Source organism: Leptosomus discolor, chromosome 1 (assembly GCF_034619465.1).
Source record: "Leptosomus discolor isolate bLepDis1 chromosome 1, bLepDis1.hap2, whole genome shotgun sequence".
Taxonomy (NCBI): Eukaryota; Metazoa; Chordata; class Aves; order Leptosomiformes; family Leptosomidae; genus Leptosomus; species Leptosomus discolor.
In genome coordinates, this window is record NC_141391.1 from 124,782,655 (window position 1) to 124,804,213 (window position 21,559).

At 41.6% G+C, this 21,559-nt stretch overlaps 2 protein-coding genes across 4 annotated transcripts in view; both read right to left on the minus strand.

Moving 5' to 3' along the window:
* Positions 1-938: 938 nt before the first annotated feature.
* On the minus strand, positions 939-12,538 carry NIT2 (nitrilase family member 2). Its single transcript, XM_086478188.1, has 10 exons — positions 12,511-12,538; positions 10,131-10,249; positions 7,215-7,335; positions 7,008-7,096; positions 5,363-5,456; positions 4,296-4,370; positions 3,770-3,848; positions 3,018-3,116; positions 1,885-1,940; positions 939-1,510 (listed from the first exon to the last, which is right to left on the minus strand). The coding sequence occupies exons 1-10, from the start codon at positions 12,536-12,538 to the stop codon at positions 1,422-1,424; spliced, it is 849 nt and encodes a 282-aa protein (XP_086334314.1). The 3' UTR covers positions 939-1,421.
* Positions 12,539-16,596: 4,058 nt separating this feature from the next.
* TBC1D23 (TBC1 domain family member 23) overlaps positions 16,597-21,559 on the minus strand; it is a 36,791-nt gene continuing 31,828 nt past the window's right edge. For all 3 annotated transcript variants that reach the window (XM_086478177.1, XM_086478164.1, XM_086478170.1), the window contains 3 exons: positions 19,771-19,906; positions 18,389-18,583; positions 16,597-17,188 (listed from right to left, as the gene is read on the minus strand). In XM_086478177.1, the coding sequence (XP_086334303.1) occupies positions 17,107-17,188; positions 18,389-18,583; positions 19,771-19,906 (413 nt within the window). In that variant the 3' untranslated portion in view covers positions 16,597-17,106. The remainder of the gene's footprint in view (positions 17,189-18,388; positions 18,584-19,770; positions 19,907-21,559) is intronic.

Here is a 21,559-nt window from a genome sequence, read left to right on the forward strand (position 1 = left end):
ACAAATAAATCTTCATTTCACCTTATGCTCTGTGGCTTGTTTCTTAAGAGTTCCAGTACAGTATGTACACCAAAATGCAGTGGGAAGTACAGATCAAAAAATACCTGCTGGAATAGATCATGCCACTGAGTGGAATGGTGTGACCTGCCTTTTAAGGGGAATGATGCCTCAGGGTTTGGGTTAACTTAACCATTAATTTTTCCTAGCTCATTCCAGGGAAGCCAAAAGAACATTCAAAAAACAAAAGTCAACAGCTGGGGGAAGAGGAGGATGGCCAAACGTGAATAAACAGGTGAGGTGGTTTGGGGGTAAACTGGTGGTTAGCTAGACCAAGATAGAGCCCCTCCTTCCTTCCCTGTTGGTATTTTGAAATCTCCTTTAGCCTTATTGCTTTGTCCTTTTTGCTGCTGGAAAATGAAAAGCCTAGTGGTAAAGGCTGGAGAGTTAGAATTGCTTCTGTTTTTTTTATCCCAAGGAGGAAAAAAAAGCCATTTGCAAACTCTTATCTTTTTACCTTAGAAGTACCAAAGTGTCTTCCTTGAAGGAGAAAACCACCAGAACTACACCATGCTAGGCCGGTAATCAGTTTGTTAGTCTCTTCAGCAAGAGCAATGCCATGAGGAGGGTTTCCCCTGCAGCTGGTGGGACCTGGCCTGCAGTAGCACCTGTAACCACTGAGCAATCCCAGTGCCCGTCTTGCAGAAGGCAAGGGGCAGAAAGGCTTGATCAGTGCAACAAGCTTTTGAACCCTTTTGCCTGACTCCCCTCAGCCTTTCCCCAATAGACAGGAATTGCCATAAGGAGAATTTAATACATACATTCCAGGCCAGACCCACGAACCTAAACCTGTTACTGATTCCTCTATCACTGTAGTTCCATCGGGCAGCTCCTTGCACTTACAGAGCAGAATTTGGCCTGTTTTGCTTAGTGTGTTAAATCTTAAGCTTTCCAAGTTAGAAGTTGGGCATTCAAGGAACTTTATTAAGGCACATACAATTAAGAAGGACAGAGGGGGAAGAATCATGCTTCTAAATGATCTGATAGTTTGAAAATCTAATACCAAAGCTGACTTCAGAGGATTTCCAGAGAGAACAAGGTTACCATTTCTACGTTCTCAAAAAAGCCCCAAAAAGGTAACTAAAGCATTGTGATGCATAAAAAGCAGTTAGCTACTACTGTGCTGAACTGATTTCACCTCAGTCTTTATCCTAGCTGTAAAATACTGAAGTATGAGAGGAGATAGAAAAGTTGTATTTGACTCGATTTCAGAATTTTACCACCAAGGCTCAGTTGTTTGTTTTGTTTTTGTTTAATTAACTGGCACATGTAGCAGTACATTGTGGAGCAACTAGGAAGTCAATCCTTCCAACGATGAAAGCAGCAGCTGTTGTGCCAACTGAACTTTCTCTATTCGCTCAGCTTTATTTTTTCATCTCTATGCCATAGAGATCACAACGCTTCTGGCTTAAAATAGGAATTTGTTGACGTATTTCTGCGAGTTTCTTCAGATCTGCAAGGGGGGAAGAAAGAGCTGTTAGAAGAGCAGTCAAAAAGAAAACTCTGACTTGCTCTGAGGTCAGGCAGGGAGAAGAGCAGCTTTCATAGAGGATGGGTCTGCAGGGCACTGCACCTGGGCAGCCAGGGCTGAAGGAAGCCTCAACTTTGCTCCTTCCTAAGGTGGCAGCTTCTTCATAAGGAAACAGGAAGAGTATAGCCAAGTGCTGCTTGTTCTTGCTTTAAACTAGCAAAGGCAGACCAGGGCTGGGAACACTGCGCCAGCTGTAATTGCACGTGCAAGCCCACAGACTTAAAAACTCTCTCTTCAGTCTCATGGCCTGTACTCTAAGAAAGCAAGCAGGAAAAAACCCAACACTTTACCCTTACCTATATCTGTGTATATAACTGCTTCCTCAGCCCCAGCTTTGGCTATGACTTCACCCCTGCAAAATTAAGCACATTTGTTCACAGCATTAATACAGAGGTCTCAAGGCATCAGTCCAGTTGCTGCTGTTCGTACAAAAGGGAGTTCCCACCCTTGATGTCTAACAGCTGTAAAGACAGGGCTGTCCTAAAAATAGCATTGTAATTCATAACTCTGGCATGACAGGAAGGGCTTCCCAGCTTTTTAGGTGGCACATTTTATATGTGACATGCACATACTTCATTAACATAAGGATGTTTCCGAAGATCAGGAATCACGGCAAGAGCAACTGTGAGAACCAGTGCATGTCAGCATGTGATGTACCTCAAGGGGAAAGAAACAACTTCACCAGGGACAACCATATACGGCAAAGACTAACACTTTCTCCTTTTGGATCCTACTGGCTTTTAATAGGAGTATACTTTTACTCCACACAAGCTACCCAACATTATTTCTCATGCCTCCCACTAGGTGTTCCATCACTGCTTTCATCAGATAAAGTTAAAAGCTAAAGACATAAAGCTTTTCTTATGTTGCAATCATCTGGAAGAGAACTTTCAGTGGATTTATTTGAAAGAAAAATAACTGCCTGAAGATTTGGTCACTTTTACCTCCTGTGCACCTGCGTGATTTCTGCTTAAGTCAGAATACGTCTCTTATCTAGCTGCAGACATTCTTCTTGTTCTTATGTCAAAACAGTGTTGAACTTTGAAGAAATGAAATAGTTGTGTGAGCTGTTTAACATGGTTCGCTTCTGCACAGAGAATTTCCCTGATGCATAGTATATAATGGACTGAACTTCAGGGACAAGTTGAAGAGGTCAGCAGCTTAGCTAATGCTAAATACTAGTACTAAGTAGCTGTTTTGCTACCAAAAAGAATACATACTGTTAAGCTAGTGTTAGTTTTCTGTTTTTCAGTCAAGACAGTTCTGAAGGATGATTTTGAGAATGTAGGCTTAAGTCTCAGGTGCTTTTTATCAAGAACTTACGACATTTTTAAGAGTAGATGGAAATGTAGGACTGAAATGGGACTGTCAAGTAAAACGTATTTTTTAACCAAGAAAAGGTAGTTTTGTTTTTTTTTCCTGAACTCACCATGGATTTACTACAGTGCTGTGTCCCCAGGCAACATAGAATGCTTTTTCATCTCTAGCAGGAGATACGGCAGCTACGTAGACTTGATTATCAACAGCTCTGTGTTCACAGAAAAATGAGGGAAGGGGGGAGGAGAGAATGTGAGAAGAATTATTTTTTTTTTTATACCACTAATTAACTAGGAAGAAGAGAAAGAATCCACTCTGAAGATCAAGCTACATATCCTCCTAAGGACTAGCCAAAATTGTAAATGATATGAAGGTCAAAGAAAGCTGAGCCTGGAAAGAGAAGTCTCTAGCACCTGCACCAGAGCGGGCAGAATAAATTACACATTCATTCAGTATGTAGCAAAGGTGACTGAAGCTGACCAAATGAACAAAAAAAATACCGCCTTCAGGAATCGCAGGGTCTATTTCTATCTGTAATTAAAGCAGATCTCAAATGGTTATTGGCTCTTCTGTCTAGCAGTCTGTCCGTGACGGGTGCTTACAGAGCTGGGGGAAAACGTCCTTGAAAGGGCATCACTGCGGAGGGGCTGGCAAGAGTGAAGGATAAGCATTTCCTGCTCCTCTTGACAGCAAAATCATTTTGGTGTGCCATGCAAGGCTTGAGGAAGGGTGCAGCTCCAATAGCAGAGTGGCCCTGCAGCACCACTTCTGATGCATAGTGTCATTTGGAACACAACAACAGTTCAGTTGCACAGGCTAAAGCTCCCTCTGGAACAGCAGGACAAGCTGTTACTTTGTTCTTACCGTCCCCTTTGTAGCAGTTCCCAGTGAGCTGGTCCTGTTGTCAGGTTAAAAGCCCCTGGGTATATCAGCAGCTGGCAGCCTTTGTTAAAAGAAAATTAGAACCCAACCATCATTAAGAGGAAGATGGTTTACCCTAGAGTAGCCCTTCACATTGAGCCTCAAGGTAAGATTTCCTTCAGTACTTCCCAACTTCTGCTCTAAACGGAACCAAACAGAGCCTGTCCATGCACGATGTGCGATGGTTAGGTCAGTCAGCACAGCCCTGTGATTCATTACCAAGTGTGGGGACGGACCCATCTCCATCACTCCACCAGCAAGTGTCCCTCAGGAAGTGACTGTTACTTGACTCAGGGAGAACAGACACCCACTTGAATAACAGTTCCTTGGCCCCAAGATGCATTTTGTGTTACTGGGCGAGGCTAAGCGTGCCTGCTCACACAGGCTGCCCAGTATGTACCCCCTGAAACAGCCCCACATAGCTCCAGCCTTAGGGCTAACCACGTTCCACGAGGTGGCCCAGCCTCACCTTTCTGTCCGTAGACTTGAGCCATCTCAGCAAACCTGATATCGTAGCAGATGCCCAGGCCCACTTTACAGTATGCTGTTCTCAAAACACAAGAGACAACAGTCATATCGCCATCACAAGTACACAAAAGCAAGCACAAGACTCCCTGTAGCCATCCTGCCAGCTGTTGTTTTGTATGTCTCAGTAACAAGAGGAGCTATATTTAAATGCGTATCCTTATGTGTAACAAGCATAGGCTATTTGGGGGGGAGAATTCATGCTTCATGACAAGAGGAAGACTGAGAAGCAGTCTTATCTACCCTTTAAAACAGCATTTTCCACAAAATCATGTTTTATCAGGTCTTTGTGTAATGTATTCCCCTCTGACTCAGCTGCAGGTTTTTCAATTATTTTCTTTTCAAGACAAGAAAGCACTCGCTGCTCTTCATGGAGTAAAGAAACTACAGTCACGTGCTTCCTTTCGGCACGCGCACCGCAAGGAGGAAAAAAGTGACCATGGGAGACGAGACTCTCTGGAGAGCTCAGTAACCAGGACATGTTAATTTTGGAACACTGGGGCGGGGGGGGTGGGCCATAGGTCCCTTGCTTTTTCATCTGATGTGGTTGCTTCAAGAATGTTGGAATGGGATTTACAGTTAACTGTCTCCATTATTATATCACCCTCACATGAAACGATGTCCCACTGCAGCTGTTTGCTACATACATTCTTTTCCAAGACATGTTTTATAATAACCATTGTAAAGACAAACTGCCATGAAAAAAAAATGCAGTAACTTCTTAAGAAACCAATAGGACCACTATTTATTAGGGAAGTTCCATGACGTATGCTTCAACCCTTTCTACTCCTCTGTCCTTTGGCAATCACATTGCCTTTTTAAAAGTTTCAGAAGTGACCTACACACTTGGAACAAACTTAAAATATATTTGCTACGATTGTCAAATGCCTACTGTAAATCTGACAGTCTAAAAATCCATTGCTGGGGAGGAAGAGGGGGAAGAGAACTCCAGAATGACTGTGGTGTTATTGTGGTAAAGCTCCTTAAAGAGAGGGCTTGTCTTATACTCACGAGTATCAAACATGGAGAAACTATTCCCTGGACTCAGTGTTTCAGACTCTTTGAACTGTATCTTCCCAGGAATATCAATATCAAACAAATGAACCTGTAATTATAGTATGATTAATAAAAGTTAATAACCATTGCTCTGCTTGGTATTTGAGCCTCTTTCTATTAGGCACATGTTTTCTAGTTACCGTTATCTAATCCCAACTAAATATTTCTTAAGATTGTAAGATCTCCTAAAGATGACTGAAAAGAGTTTTCTTCTTTACAGAAATATATGTGTCTAAAGCTATTTGGAAGAAAAAAAAAAAGACTGGCCATTTTAATCACCATATATAATCCCTGTGACCCAAGAGATGCACATATCAAATGTTTATATTGCTTACCAAATAGAATGCCCTGTCCTCTCATGCAGTAATAAACAGTAGTTAAAACCAGCTAAAAATATAACAATTAATTTGTAGTATGGCTGTATATCTTCTTCATGGAAAGAATCCCTGCAAAATAACTAGATATTTTGATCTAATGAGTAATTTTGTAAAAGAAAGGATACACGTAAAATGTCTTGAATATGTCAGGATGATTTTAAAGTATGTTAAAGCAGGTGGTATTTTCCCCTCTAAGATCTGAGTCCTATTCCTGCAAAATTCTCCAGCTAATACCTTCAGGAAGTCATAAAGTTCCCATGACTTCAGCTACACTGATGCCTCTCAGCCCCTGCAGTCTCTATCCCTCCCTTGCAATGGAAGAGTCTGTTCCTGACAAGAGCTACCTAATAATACAGCTGCTTTTGTATTATTATTCATTGATATTTACATGGTACACGCCTGCACTCCTTCTACAAGCAACTACTGGGCTTGCAGACTGGCATAGTATGCTAGCTAGAAGGCAACATAGTACTTCAGAAAGGGATCTAATAGTGTAGAGCTAAGTGTAGAATCAGTTAACAGAATAAGTTAATACCCACATCCCAGAGGTATTTTGCACCACCTCATTTGTTCCAAGTGACCTTGCATTCTCTTTTTGGTTATTCCTTGAAGGAAGTAAGCTGTTGTTCACCTAAGGACTGATACCCGTATGCATAGTCAGATTAACAGAAACTCCAATCTACAGTTACGAATAGGAGGCAGTTTCTCAGAAGGCACAGAGCATCGTCCAGGTAGAAGGTGACAGTAAGCAAGCATCTACTGCAAACAGCGGACACAGCTTAACTATGGAACTTGGACTTCGGTTGTCGGCACTAATCATGCATATGGCACGCAAAGTACGTAGAGGACAATATTTATGATAACAGAAGAACTAAATCCATTGGAAAGCTGAGGGAAAATCCCGATCCCATTTAAGTGGCACTGTGTTTTAGACCTAGACCAAGGCACACAGATGAGTTGGACCAGGATTCACTCTTTACCACAGTTTTCCCAGCATCTGGGAAAAGCCAATGATGCCTTCTGCATTTTGTCATCCTTATCCAGAACAAATTTATGACCACCTTTGGGAGGGGTGTTTACATGTCCCAAATAAAAATTACATGCAGTACACAGCTTATTATTAATGCAAGATTCTACTAACTCACATCACCTTTGGGCACAGATGAAATCATTGGTGCGAGACTGCTGAGAAACCTTTTAATAACAATATTCTGCCATCTTACCTTCCTGTGCTTCGCCAACATAGCGCCGTCAGGCCCAAAGACAGTGCACGTGTTATACAGCTTTCCACCATCCTCTTCTGGAATGGATCCTTTGTAAAGGCAAGAACAAAGGTTTCCCCCACTGTATTATATGGAATCTTGATCCAATGGCACTAATAGACATTGCCCATTTCCCCCTCAATGAAATGGTCACTAAGAGTAAACTACCTCCAACAAGATATATGCCGCACTCCTTTGCAACTTCTGAGAGCTTTTGTGTTGATTCCCCAGGGATCTTCTCTGCATACTCCTTAAAATATTGGGTTCCATATGGAGAATTAAAGCATTCCTACAATTAGAAGAAAAAAAACAAATAAACAAACAACAAACCCAAAAAAGGTTAAAATCCAGTAACACCACTGCAAGGAGATGTACTTGACCTCTGCAACTTCTCTCTATCGATGTTCTCATACAATCTCTAGTTACAGGAGTTTAGTTTACAGGAGCTCAATAAGCAAGTCAGAAAATACCAGGTGGCCAGAGAGATCTTAACAGTTAGAGAAAATGCAGTGGGTGTGTTGGTGTGAACGCGTGCCAAGCAGAAGATGAGCTAGGAGTATCATGCAAGCTGCAAGTAACAACGCTAGCACATTTATTAGTCTACACTCTGCAGGATCACAAGGGTGATTCTCATCAGAACAATGAACCAAGTTCCACCTAGCTCATTTGACAAGTTACAAGCTAAATAGATCCTCTCAAAACTGCGAAATGCTTGTGCTCCTCCACGGTCCATAATTTCGTTTTTAAAAGAACCTTTGCAAAAGCATACATTTCTTAAAATTACTTATTCTTTTGCTAAAACAATCCTTTTGACACCATTTCCTCACAACTGAACAGTGTCTTCTGTTCTAGGCTAGTTAAAGATTTGCTATCCCTCAGAACCAGGCCTGTGATCTTTAGACAGGAAGATTAACAGAGCAGTTCAGATGCCTAAACTAGGTGGCTAGCGGTATTTGAGAGGCCCAAGATACCCAGAACTTTTACTCTGTATTGTATGTGCCAGCTCTGTGAGGCTGTGAGACATTCCCTGCCCCTCCACCACTTTTTTGTCCCCTAAAGGAGCACAGCTAAAGGCCACAGGTAGGCTATCAAACAGTACCAGCACCTACTCTTTGGCAAGCAACTCTCAGCCCAAGCATCCACCTCGGTTGATACCTTTGCTTACTGGAAGTTGTAACAAAACCTGCCCCTCCCAAAAAAGGAGGGGAAAAAAAAAAACAAAACCAAGCAGTGAATAGCACAATAAACATTTATGCCTTAACCGCTCAAGCAAACTTAACAACTGTAGTAGGTTCTACCGAACTGGAATAACTGAACCAAAACTGGATGGATGTTTCTGCCCCACCTACAGACACTGGGCCAGCAGATGCCAGCTAACCCACAGCAGAATTTGTAGATGGAAGAGGCAGGAAAGGAAGTCTCCTCAAGCTGTCAAATGAGCTTCCCAGGCTTTTGAAAGCTGGACTGAACTTCAACAAAATGAAAGCAATTCCAGCTGCCTCCACCTTCATCTTGCCACTTGCAGTGTCAGTGCCCGTGTACTGAAACCGTGGGCTCAGGAGAACAAGCAGAGCTCTGTGCAAGCCTGTGGCAGCAGTGCATGGGGCTGTCCGTAAGTGGATGCTGGAACAAAACTGCAGACTGTCTGCTCAGACCACCTAGTCCTGTGCTCTCCAAAGTGGTAAGAATACAGGGACGGATCTTTGAAGTGCTTTCTATCAATTTCTAGATTCAAATAGATCCTGGTTTTATTTCTTCATCCATAAACATGACACCCTTTTTTGTTTTTCCTCACAAATTTTTCCTGGTTCAGAAAAGAAAAAAGTTTAACATATCAAGACCAACATGTCACAGGAGAACTGCCATATGCCTCTGCAGAGGTGTACGTTACATAGTCAGCGCAAGTTACTTCTGTTCTTTATGTAGCATGGCTTAAAAAGAAAATTGGAGGGAAAAGAGTATCTCATGGCCACGACCTAATGCCAGTACAAAATTTACCTCCCAAAAGTCTGTGCAAAACCTTGCCCTTGTTTGAAAAGTTTTACTCTAAAAGCATAAATTATCATTGACAAAGGGAGTATCTCCACTAAATAGGTCTGCAAAACTCAATGTTTGTGCACATGAAGAAACTAGCAAATAATAGGTAACCTCCAATGCAGGAGGCCCAGCCAGAATAATCAAAGGTCACATCTGCAACAGAAGAGCTGTGCTAGCACAGAGGAGCTGGAAGGGTTGCTTAACACATAGCTTGTGACAGCAGGAGGGAGAACATTCTATGTGTAAAACATTCAGACCAAAAGTTCACCCAGAGAAGAACTTTGCACTCCTGAGTCAGATACTGCAGGGCACAGGGCTAACACACGTACCCTCAGGAAGAGAGGAAAGAAGCTCAAAGCTGCACTGGGAAGGTCACCTCGATGCCAGCACACTCACCTGTGTGAAAATTCAGCAAGGTAATCACGGCTGAAGTCCAAAAACTAAATCAGAAATGATCAGTAATTTAAAGTGGCTATTTACATTCCCACACAAGGAAGTCATGAGAGAAACGCATTTTAATCATAATTCAGCCACAAATGACCTGCTGGAAATGTCTTAGGCCTATTTTACTTCTCATGTGCTATCTAATCTGGAATGTTTATGGCAAAGAGAGTCACTGTACACTCGTTTTCTTCCATCTTCATATTAACATTCTTTAGCTGAAAATTGCCTTTTCCTACGTTTCTAGCCCAGAAGGCTTCTGCAAAGATTCAAACCACAGTGCCACTTTCATGAATTCAGAACATACCAGTGATAGAACTGCCTGGGATTTAAACCAGCAAAAACTTAACCAGAATCCTATACCACAAAAAAGACAAGCTGCCTTTTTTTTTTTTTTTTTAATTTGCCTCCTTGTTTTCCCCTCTCAAGTGTGCTGCTAGACAGAACCCCTGGGATTTGGGTGGTTTTTTTTTCCTATTTTGGAGCCTCATACAGCATCTAAGCTATCCAGAAAGGAAGAGGAATATATAATGAATTAGTAACACTAGAAAGAGGTTTCCAAGGGTTTGAGGTATAGGTGCTAAGTAGTCCATGATCTTTACTCACAGGCAGAGCCACAACTTTCGCTCCTTTAGCTGATGCTTCTCTCACCAGTCCACAGGCTCGTTGCAGGTTATCTGATTTAACAGCAGACACATGAAGCTGAATAAGAGCCAGGCGGAAGTCTAATTGAAGAAAAGAAAAAATTAGTCAGCAGAATTCCCCCAGGAAAAACTCTTCAAAATCTGAATTCACTAATGAGCATTTAACAACATAAATTTGCTTATGCATTAACACATATACAAACCACTTCCAACTCATTTTGCAGTCTGTCTATGACTCTGGAAACAGTCTCTTAACACAGGGAGAACCCTGAAACCTAGGCTTGCTAATGGGAACCATACATGGCCACCGCTCTGCTCAGGTCGAAGATCACAGAGTTCACGTGCTAGTAACACTTAGCCTAGGCAGTACCCAGACCAAGTTCTAGCATAAGATACTGTGTGACATAAAGGGAGACCACTAGTCACCTAGACCTGCTTCTTCCCTCCCAGTTTGCTACACACTTTGTGAGCCTCTCTCTCTGTTGCACCCCTTGCCTGATGAGCACTGCATGTCTAAGATGCCACTAGCAAACTAAAGGATGGGATAATCCCAAAAGCATCAAATATGGGAATAGTTTGCTTTCCTCGCACAAATCACACCTAGCCTGGGAAATGGCTATAAAACTCAACAAAGATAACCTCTTTCCTGATCATTTCCTTGCAATCTGGTTTCTAGCCAAGAGACTGTTGCAAGCGTTATCAACACTTTCTCTACTGCGGCTAAGCAGGATTTATATTTGCAGGCTCTTGAGGTACACAAGTGGAAGAGATCAAATCAAGTTTTGTGCACACCTCTTGGACCTCCTTCCACGAATCTCCCGATACCTTGGGCTGCAGGAAAACATCCTGACCAAGTAGAACTGTCTCCCTTAAAAAAATAATAAAAATGCTCTGGCTTCATACAGGAAAGTACCTCAGTTTTAAAGCACCTCCCTTCTCTGGACACACACCACCCCCAACACACAAAGATCACTATAGGATAAAGAAAAAGCAGCAAACAACACAGCCTCAGTGGTCAGGGAAACAGGAAGAACTGATTCAAATGAAGATGACATCGGGTCAGGAACAGTCAGGCAGAGTACCTTTTTTCCTACTTTAGTTCTCACTTCAGTAGCTAAGCACCTAATGTCTAGAGGTTAAGGAAATGATTAACTGCTTACTTTGCCACTTTCACGTGAGAGACTTTTAATATTTGGTTTATTGAGCAAACAAAGCTTCACAAAGATTTTGAACAGATGTAACCATAGTTAGCATCCAGACTCACCTAGATAACTGTACAGGAAACAGTCTAAAACTTTCCCCTATTTGTTAAATATATTTTAGCTCACAGAAATTAGACACTTAACGATTTGTATTTCAGCACAAATTTACTTTTACATAAAAGCCAAAAGAGCATCTACTAGGAAAGACTTCCCATAATGTTTAAAACACCAGGAAACCATTACTCTTATCTTCCCTGTGCCTCAGGTTTGGAGTTTGTTAAAGGGCAAAACTAAAGCTCTGTTGCAACAGCATACACATACTTGTGCCCACAGATTTGTTTAAAAATGTTGAGATGTAGAACTAACAAAAATACAGAGAAATGTGCAACAGCGCTGCAGAGGCCCAAGATCTCTTCTGGCCCTGCTAAGCTGCCTCAAACACTTCTTTAACAGCAATTCTTAGGATAAGCCTAGGGAAAAGCAAACCACAAGCAGGTAAAAGTGTACCAGAGTAAAATAACGGTTCACATTTGTATCGCCACAAAGCACGGTTTTTTGGAAACCATCAGAAACTGAGCACGGCTGGTTTGTTCAGATGAAGTGTCTCGACAAGCTGAGCATTGCCGCAGAACCGAGATGCACGGCCAGCGGTATCCACCAGAGCGCCCAGGGCAGCTCCCTCTAATACCTGCTTTATTGCACATCCCTTCAAAGGCTCAGAGACAGCACCCCGTGCTGAGGCCTTTCCAGTTCAGACTAGGACTGGGGACACCGGGGGACACCGGTCGGGGCAGCAGCTAAGAGTGTAAGGGCTCAGTGGGGACGCGGAGGGGCCGGCAGCGGCGGTGACCCCGCGGAGATCCCGGGGCGAGCGCGGAAAGGCGGCACTACGCGGCGGCCCCTGTCACCGGCCGAGGCCCGGGACGGGGGGCCGGAGCCCCGCTAGAGAGGCAGCTTCAACCCCACGCCGGCCCTTTTCCCCGCGTCCCCGGCTGCTGCCGGCGCCCGGCCGGGAGGGAGGAAGGGTGCGAGGAGGAGGAGGAGGAGGAGGAGGAGGAGGAGGAGGAGGAGGAGGAGGAGGAGGAGGAGGAGAGCTGCGCCACAGGAAGCAACCACCCCTGCGCCCGCGCCGCCACTCACTGGCCATGGCTCCGCGCGCCGCCTGCATCCCCGCGGGCCCCCGGCTCCGCCCTCACGGAGGCGGGCGGCCCGCCCGGGCGCATGCGTGCGGAGTCGCGCCGCGACGTGGAGCCCCGCCCCAGCGCCGGGCGGGCGCGGCGGCGGCTGCAGCTCCGCCTGCCCGCGCCCCGGCGGGAACGGGAAGCGCCTCTCCCGCGGCGGGGCGCGTTCAAAACCCGACTCCTGTATCGCTTTTAAAGCCCGGCTGGGTCCGTGATCCGACTTGACAGCGCTTCCCCATACGGGCTGCCTGACGCAGCTTGAGGGAGCGGCGCAGCCCGCGCTCGGGGCAGCGGGAACGAGCAGGGGGTGAAGTACCCCAAGCCCAAACCGCTGCTGAGCCTTTCCCTCTGCGTCACCCCAGCGGGTGGCAGGGAGCTGGGAGCACTCCTCCCGTGCCAAAACACAGCTGCCCACCTAAGCCTCCCGGTGCCCCGCCGTCGGTGTTCCGGCACCCTGCCCGCCCAGCCCTGGGCAAGCCCTAGCACACTGGTATTTGTGAAGGGCTCGTCCCGGGAGACCTGTACCAGTTTACGGGTAACTCGTTCACCTGGGACATCCCGCCCCCATCTTCCTTTACAAGAGCAGCATCTCCTAAGGTACAAACCTATACGCTAACTGCCACGCTGCTTTGTTGCTAGCTTTAAACACCGAACGCTCCCCTTTACTCACAGAACCTTGCTGCCTCACAAATATATTTTACAATCTTGTGGGTTTTAAAAGCATGTTTGTAGAATTGCAGATTCCTGTTGTGTAGAAGCAGTATTTCTCCTGAAGGAGGAACTCCACAAGTTGAAAGCGCATGACGGCAGAAAGGGCAAAGATAAAATGGGTAAGCCAGGGTGATCAATCTCTTACAAACTTTCAGGAAGTATGTGCAGAGAGATAAAGGATGGGAAGTGCATAACCACCATGAAATGCACAACCACCACTGCTTGCAGCAGTTACAAACCTTCCTTCCAACAGAAAAAACTGTTCCACCTGCCCCTTGGAGTAGTAAAGGGAACACCCCATCCCAAACTGAGCATGCCAAAGGATGGCAGAGTTACCAACAGTGGACAACTGCAGATGAGAAGGAGATGCAGCAGCTCTTTGGCAGGCCTTGCTCCCTTTTACACATGGCCATGGCAGTACAAACAGCATATATGAGCTTTTTCTTTTTTAACAGCACACCTTGCAGGGCTCCAGGTGCAAAGAACAGCTGTCTCCTGAGTTCAAATGAGGTGTGGGGCAGAGCACAAAATAAGAAAGAGAATAAGCAGTGAAGCAGTATCACCCCTTCAAAGCAAAAAGCACACGCCAAAAACCCAGCTTCCCACTGTTCAGAGAGTTACAGAATATTTCTCAAGTTTCAACACAAAAATATCTGAAAGCACTAAATACACCCAAAAGAACAAGTTACACACTATCACCCCCTTACTTCCTAAAAAGGGGAAAATTTTCAGCCATTCAGTAGACTACGCCTATATTGAAAAGGGTTATTTGACAGTATCAAAAGTTTTGAAACTACAGCTGAAATGCAGTTGCAAGGGAAAGCTACAAACACCACTGAGACCCACACGTTAAGGCTTAACAGGAACTAAACTGAAAGAACAGCAAGTAATCTTTACTTATATCTGGAGAAGGCAAGGTAAATAAAATCGCATATCCACAGTCAGAGTATTTTTAGTGGGTAATTAATGTAAAGTTCTCTACAAACTCTCATACAGATCAGAATCTAAAAGAATTTGTGAGACAACTGAAGAGCCATCAGTGACCGCCGAAGCACTGACCCTGGCTATGAAGCACAAAGGTTAAGAGCTTCCATTTGGCAAGAAATCTTACTCCGAGAAAAGCGTTTCTTTCCTGCTACAGACCTCATTTCTACCACCAAAATAATAAAAAAATAAAAATTAAACCCCAGCAACATAGCAGCTGTCATCTTATATTCAACAACACAGACTGCAGGGCATGCAAAATAAAACAAGAGAGACTGCAAACCTCTCGCAGATAATTTAAAAAAAAATCCCTTGAAGATGAAAGAGACAGGCAGTAGCATACTGGTTTTGATTTTTCTTTTCAAAAACTGTCACTCCAGTACTATAATTGGAATTTCTGCTTAGTAATACAAGCTTTTTAACAAACACACTTGCCTCATAGTGTACACATCTGTAGTTAAAGTAGCCTTTAAATTGTGGGTAGAGATGCAGAAAACACCATTGAAATTATTCATAGTTTGGACTGAGCTTTGCAAGATAAGGAGTTCGTTGCACATTGCCTTAAAAATTACAAATAATTAGCCTCTTAATGTCTTGGATTATGCATCTCTACACAGAAGAGATTTAAGAACTGACTTACCGTAGGTCTAAAAGCTCTGTATCTGTTGTCCTCAGAGAAGCATACACGTTACACACTTTCCATATTTAATACCCAAACACCCTTGTTTAACCACTGAGTGTACTTTTCACAATGCCCCCCAAATGGCTAGCAGAAATGCGTTGTATCATTTTTTCAACATTTTCGTAATATAAAAATATGATGCTGAGAATTCTGGAATTTATGCAGAGACCCTTTCTATAATTTGTCCATTTGACCATTCTGTGAATGCTTACTATGGCTCACCTGAAAGTATTTAATGGAATTAGTCTAAGTCTAAATTCCAAAATACTTACATTAAGATGTCATGGACGGTAGCTTCCTAGGATCCATAATTAGCTTCTTCCACTCCAAGGATCAAACTCACTTCCATTTACAAAATACCTTTAGGAAAAACTGTTAATTGATTCAGAGAATTCACACAGTATGTGATTAAATCCTTTCTGACAGAACAAGTTATGTTCAAATTGTACTGGTTTATTTACAACTGTAGTTTATAAACAGTAACACAAACATCTTTACATGAAAAAAATCTCATTGCTGAAGTAGGCACAGAGTCAGAGACTCTTCAGAATATTTTCAGAAAGGAGTAGGAAGAGGAAAATGTAATACAACAGCTGCTGGGCAAAACTATAAATACATGAGTGTTGGCCCAGGTGCAATTTCATGCAAATATCTTCAACAGTTCAAGTTCTATTGGTGTTTACTCAGATACTAAGAAGAAAAAAAAAAAAAGGAATTAGTTCCAGAATTAAGGTGCCCTAGCTTGATTCCTAAAATAACTTAGAATAACTGTTTTTTATAAAGGTCAGTTTAATCTATTTTACCTGCTGACAGTGTACCAATTCACAGGTTTTGATTCAAATACTCAGAAGACTTCATGCAGCAAAGCTAATCCCTATTATCTTTATTTCACTGTTTTTGGTAATTTCCACATCAGTCTACAAAGATGCTCTGCCTCAGCCATAAGGACATTCCTATACTGAGCTTTTTAACAAGAGAACCGTTCTTGGAACAAGTGGAAAGCTGCTTATAAACAGTCACATAGTTGCCATCTCTCAAACATTAACTAATTTAGAAGACATTAGTTAAAAAGAATATCAACAAATGCTTGAATCAGTGAAGGCAACAGGTAACGAATGCATTTATCACAGGTATATAGCACTTCAAGCTCCTCAGTGTGCATTTATTTTCTTGCTGAACATACCTTCCATCAGCACGTACTCACTTCTGTGCTGAACTGAAGGCTTTTAAATGTCTATTATCTTAGACATTTTGGTTTTAGAGGAACAAGGTAACTTGTTTTCAACTGCCATATTCCGTCATGAAGCATTAACTTCACTTTCAATGCACACACTCATTTTTACAAGAGAACCAGCCTCAACCTGTGAAATGTAAAATTTTACAGAATTAAAAAAATTACAACCCTGTAGTAAAAGCTTATCTTGCACAGTTCGTTTTGTTATTTAAAAATACCTTTACCATCAATTGCAATTAGTGGTGGATAAGACTTTTTTAAAAGTTAGTTTTACAAATTGCTTGCATTTTTTCCATTTATCTGCAGCCCAAGGTGGACTTCACCATTTTTAATGAGAAGGAATTAGTATTTCTAAGTAGTTAGGTTTTTTGGTTGGTTGGTTGGTTATTTGTTTGGGTTTTTTGTTTGTTTGTTTGTTTTTTTTTTTTTTTTGTTTGTTTGTTTTTTTAAATCTGCTCTGCTCATAAACCTAGGTTTTTAATCAGTCCTTGACACTACCCCGTAGGCAAAATCAAAGTCATAAACGACAGGCAATGGAGACATTTTACTTTCAAGGTACAGTAATTTAAAAACAATTCTGTTTTCAACTGCTCCTCTGTATCTGTCAGTGCTTCAGGCCTTTAACTCACTTAATGTGAACCCAGCTGCATCTTCTATTGCAAAGGTGCAGATCACTCACATTAAGGTGGCATTAAAAATGAAACAAACTGACCTTTATAATAAACACTTCTTCAAAACAGAGACAAAAAAAATTAAAAAAAAAATCCTGTTCAGAAATTGATAATAATTTACCCTATCTTAAGCCTGCTACTCAGGCATTCCCATCAGCAAACAGAAAAACTCTCTTAAGTTAGTATTCAGTTGGGAAACAGTCAGCTTGTGTTCACATACAGTATCTTGGTTGCTTCTTCTTTATAAACTTTTCTCTACAAAGTCTTTAGTTATTAACTCTCCAAGGCATCCAATACTTTCATGATCTGTTGTTTTATGGCTTTGGTAGCATCACCTGCATTTGGAATCAAATACCTTAAAAAAAGATTAAAAAAAGCCATTGTTAATTCACTATAAAATTTTTGAGTATCAATTCCATAATTCTTGTTTTGATTTTTCCTCTGGCACAAACTAGGAAAAAGTAGGAGGAGAATGTATTAAAATGAAAAAGTACTGAGAAAATATAATTTATTTCCTGTTTATACAATGAAACACTTCCCATCTGTGAATTTAGAAGTGCTGAGGAGTACTTCATAGGCCATCCTGGAAAGGAAAAGGTTTTCCTTAATTGGCAATGGTCTAGATCAGGCAGTACAGAGAGCACTGTCCGACTGAAGCATGGCAGTCCTCGTTTTTTTTTTTTTTTTTTAAACTCCTATAGGTAGCTCTAGATCATTTATTTATGTTCCTTTCTTTTCGGGATTTGCTCCAGTCAAGAAGGTGGCAATGAAGCAATTCAACAAGCAGCAAAGTTCTCTGCAACATTTTAATTTATCTTTGTCTGACCTACTACCAAACTCATTTCATTCTAAGTACAATGCACAGAGGCATGGAACAACTCCCCTAGTTAGCTGGGAAACTCGTCTCCCACTTTTTGTGAAAACAGATCACCCACTGCACACAAGTTCTCCAAGGAAGAGGATGAGAAAATGTCCAGCTGATGTCAGCAACTTTGTTAAAACAGTGTCAAGAAACAACAGGCTACACCAGTGGAAAAAAGAGCAATACAACCATCTCTCTGACTTCCCCTGAGTCTTCAAGCACACAAATGCTGAGTATGGCAATACCTAACTTTCAGGAAACAGGTTTCAGGGGTTCAGAGTTCTGATGTTAGGCTTCTGGACTCCTTGTACAATGCATAGGAAGAATTAGATGTCTCAAAAAAGATACAACAGAAGAAAGACCACTCTTAAATCCCACTCTTCACAAATCCATACTTTAAGCTGCAGAGCTGTCCGTTTTCATTTAAGACATATTACAAAAAGAAAACACTTGCACACATCCATCCGCAACAACTGTTGCTGCAGACCATGGAATTCCTCTCTGCTGGGTCCTGTAAACTCTCCTCATTCTGCCGGCCAACCTTTTTCCTAGTTCACATCTGAATTATTTATTCCTAAATAAAAACTGTTACTTTTGCACTCAATTCTGGGAATTACAACGTGTGCCTGATTTCCAGTTGACAGCATTGTGTATATCACTACTACTTAAATCTCTACTACCAAGATAGCTTACCTTTCAACTGCCAAAATTTCTATGCCTGAAGTATTGCTATTTCCATATTTAAAGGTGATCAGTTCTGGGTGTTTCTTCTTGGATGTGATTTTGACTACAGAGTTGAGTGCCTGTCGAGATTGTATATAAGCCAGTCCCTTTCGTGACGGAATCTCTCTCAAACAGTACATATGTGTTGCTGTTATTAGGAGATGACTTGAAGGAAAAGAAAAATACAAATTAAATTTGCTAATGAACTAAGTATCAGCTATTTAGAAAGCTAAATTCTACAAATAAGCTATATGGAGAGAGCTAGATAAAACAGCTCCCAAATCTAAGAAACTGTTTTAATACTTTTCAAATCTGGAATTTAGAAAGCTCTACAAAATACTTCAAATCTTCCTTCAGTACTGTATCATAGCCATTTTTGTAAACAAGCATGACATCCTCAGCAGCATACAAAACCAGAGTGAGCAGCTAACATCATCATCTCAGCGTAAGAAGCCATGAGTGCCATCAACAAAGATCACAACCACCAGTAATGTGTCAGGCCATGCACAGAGTAGGGAAAATGTCTCCAGCCTCTTTCATACTCCAATCACACCCTATCCCATCCCTCCATCTATAAATCAGGAACTCGACATGTGGGTATGTTAAAAGGATGTGCTGGCACTCCATGATTGCCAGTCACTGTACAGTGGGGCACTAATGTCGAGACGCTGACCTGCCAGCTCACTTCAAGACCCACTTTTGCCGCCTTCATGGAAGGAATGCATGGTCAACTAGTGGTGGGAACACACTAGCTGAATTCCAACACAGTTTGAGAAATCATACCAGGACAGATTATTAATCATACACCATATAAAGTAAATCTAATGGGAAAATATTAATAATAAAAGTCAAGAACAGACCACGATGCAAGAAAAAGCCCATCATAATTTTCTGTTATCCAGATTCAACAGCATTTGTACTCTTTAGGGAAGACAAAACACAGCAAGCATCACATTCCGCACTTGCAGGATTAACAAGGCCACCGAATCCTAGGGGCAAGATGGGTGTGTAGTAGAAGGCACAGAGGCAAGTAGGCAAGAAAAACAGGAGCCACAGGTACTTGGGTCAGCCTGGTCTTGAAAAATAAGCCTACACATACTGAGAATATTTTTCTTACTATCTTGTTTTGCAAAGCAAAACTTCATACTAGGTTTTGTACATAATTACCATTCTGTAACACTGCAAGTCTAAGAATGCAAATACAGTGGTAACATTTTGTTCTAGGTCCTTCTGCACCTTAATTTCCTAGTTTAATCTCATGAATAACTTAATTGCCCAATATCTTTTTTTTTAAAATGTGTTATCAAGACAGACATTTGCATTAAGCTTTCATTAAGACTTAATTCTGGTACCTGGGAAACATATGTCCATTTTCTTTGACTTCATTACAGGGGAAGTTATACTTCACATCAGGTTTATTTATCCACGTTTGGATGTTGACTACCTCTTTTCGATCATCATCTGACATTGAGGAGCTATCAATTTCATCTATTTCAAAGGCAGGGGGTAAAAAATAAAAAAAGACAAGATTTTCACACACCAGACAACTTTTCAACTCATTTCAACCCATAGCAGCTACACTGGTTCAAACGAAGGTCCACCTAGCCATATACAATTGTTCAGAGGGCAGAAAGAAAGAGGCACGCATATCTGATATTTCTCTTTTAATTCCCTCTCAGCAGACAACTATTTTCAGCTCAGGGGATTTCTTAAGCTGGTCTGATTTGTCCATTCAGTAAAGCTTAACAGACTTCTTTTATATGGACTTGTCCAGACTTTCCTTGAAACCATGTAAACATTTCCCATGTACAACACCAGCATCTTTGGGCAAGGAGTATCAAAACCATGTCAACTACATTTCAGGAAAGCCTCCTCTTGTGGCTTCTAGTTTCTTGTAAAAGAAGAAATAAACATCCGTTGATCTCTTTCCAGGACAGACATTATTTTTGTGGGCCATTTTACTTCCTTAAATTGTCTATTTCACATAACAAAAGTTTTAATATTCAGCTATGCCTGTTGTGAAAGCCATTTCACAATGGCATAGCTGAATATTTTCACTCTCACCATCTTTCCTCACCCTCCTCATCCCTCTCTGAACCTTCTCCTGTTCAAACATACTATTTCTGAGGCAGAGGATCAAGACACACAATATTCAATGTGTGGGTGAACCACAGGTTTATACAGTGACATAATGATGTCTGGTTTATTCTCTATTCTTTTCTTTAGAATTCCTATTTGCTTTTCTGACTACTAATGAGCACTTATTATAAACCTACCGCTCCCGGACACAGAAAAATCAGTCTACCATTTTATATCTGAAACTAGAACTGTTTTTTTTCTGTCTTTCTTGCCTCACATTAATTCATACTGAATTTCATTGCCATTTTATTGCCCAGTCACTCAAACTAGCAAAAGACTCTTTCAATTCTTCGGTCTATCTGTACTACTTTTAATAACCTTGGATCGTTAGCAAAAATTGTTGTCTTAGGGTTCACCTCCTCTTCTGAGGACATTCAAGAATATACTCAAAATCAAAATTTTCAGCACAGACTCTGTGAAACACCTAACACACCTGCAAGTGTTATCACTTACTTGCAAAATACTGTTTTCATGTCTAAATATGGTGATTATATTTACATAGTAATATAGGTGTTACATTAGAAGAATTTAAGCAATCTAGTCAACTAAAACAATGAACTATATTAAATCCATAGAAATTACTCCCAGAAATAACTTTGAAGGATGCCTCTTTAAAATATCTTTTTCAAAGCCAGTTTTCTACACTTTGTTAAACTATTTATTTCAAAGCAATTCAGAATTATAGCCACACTTTTGAAAAGGTTTTCACTGAAAAAATACAATATGAAACTGAAAGGAACGGAACAAAATCCATCCTCATTTCACAGAATCACAGAATGGTTGCGGATGGAAGGGACCTCTGGCAGTCATCTGGTCCAACTCTCCTACTCAAGCACCTACAGCAGATTGCAATTATTATAGCTGATTGCAATTATTTATTACAAAACCCCCACTAAAACTTCACAAAAACAATTATACAGAAACAGGTTCACTTTTTGCATTCTTCTGTACTGAAATAACATATATTTCCCTTCATAGGTGTTGCCTCTGCTTATTCAAATC

What these genes read in the sequence shown, in the direction of transcription:
- NIT2 (XM_086478188.1), bottom strand. Translation starts at nt 12,538, where the DNA reads ATGCAGGCGGCGCGCGGAGCCATGGCCA. An exon ending in CGAAAGTTGTGGCTCTGCCT is followed by an intron (nt 7,336 to 10,130) that starts GTGAGTAAAGAT and finishes TTCTAATTGTAG; the next exon opens with GAATGCTTTAATTCTCCATA. An exon ending in TTTCTCCATGTTTGATACTC is followed by an intron (nt 4,371 to 5,362) that starts GTGAGTATAAGA and finishes TTTTGAGAACAG; the next exon opens with CATACTGTAAAGTGGGCCTG.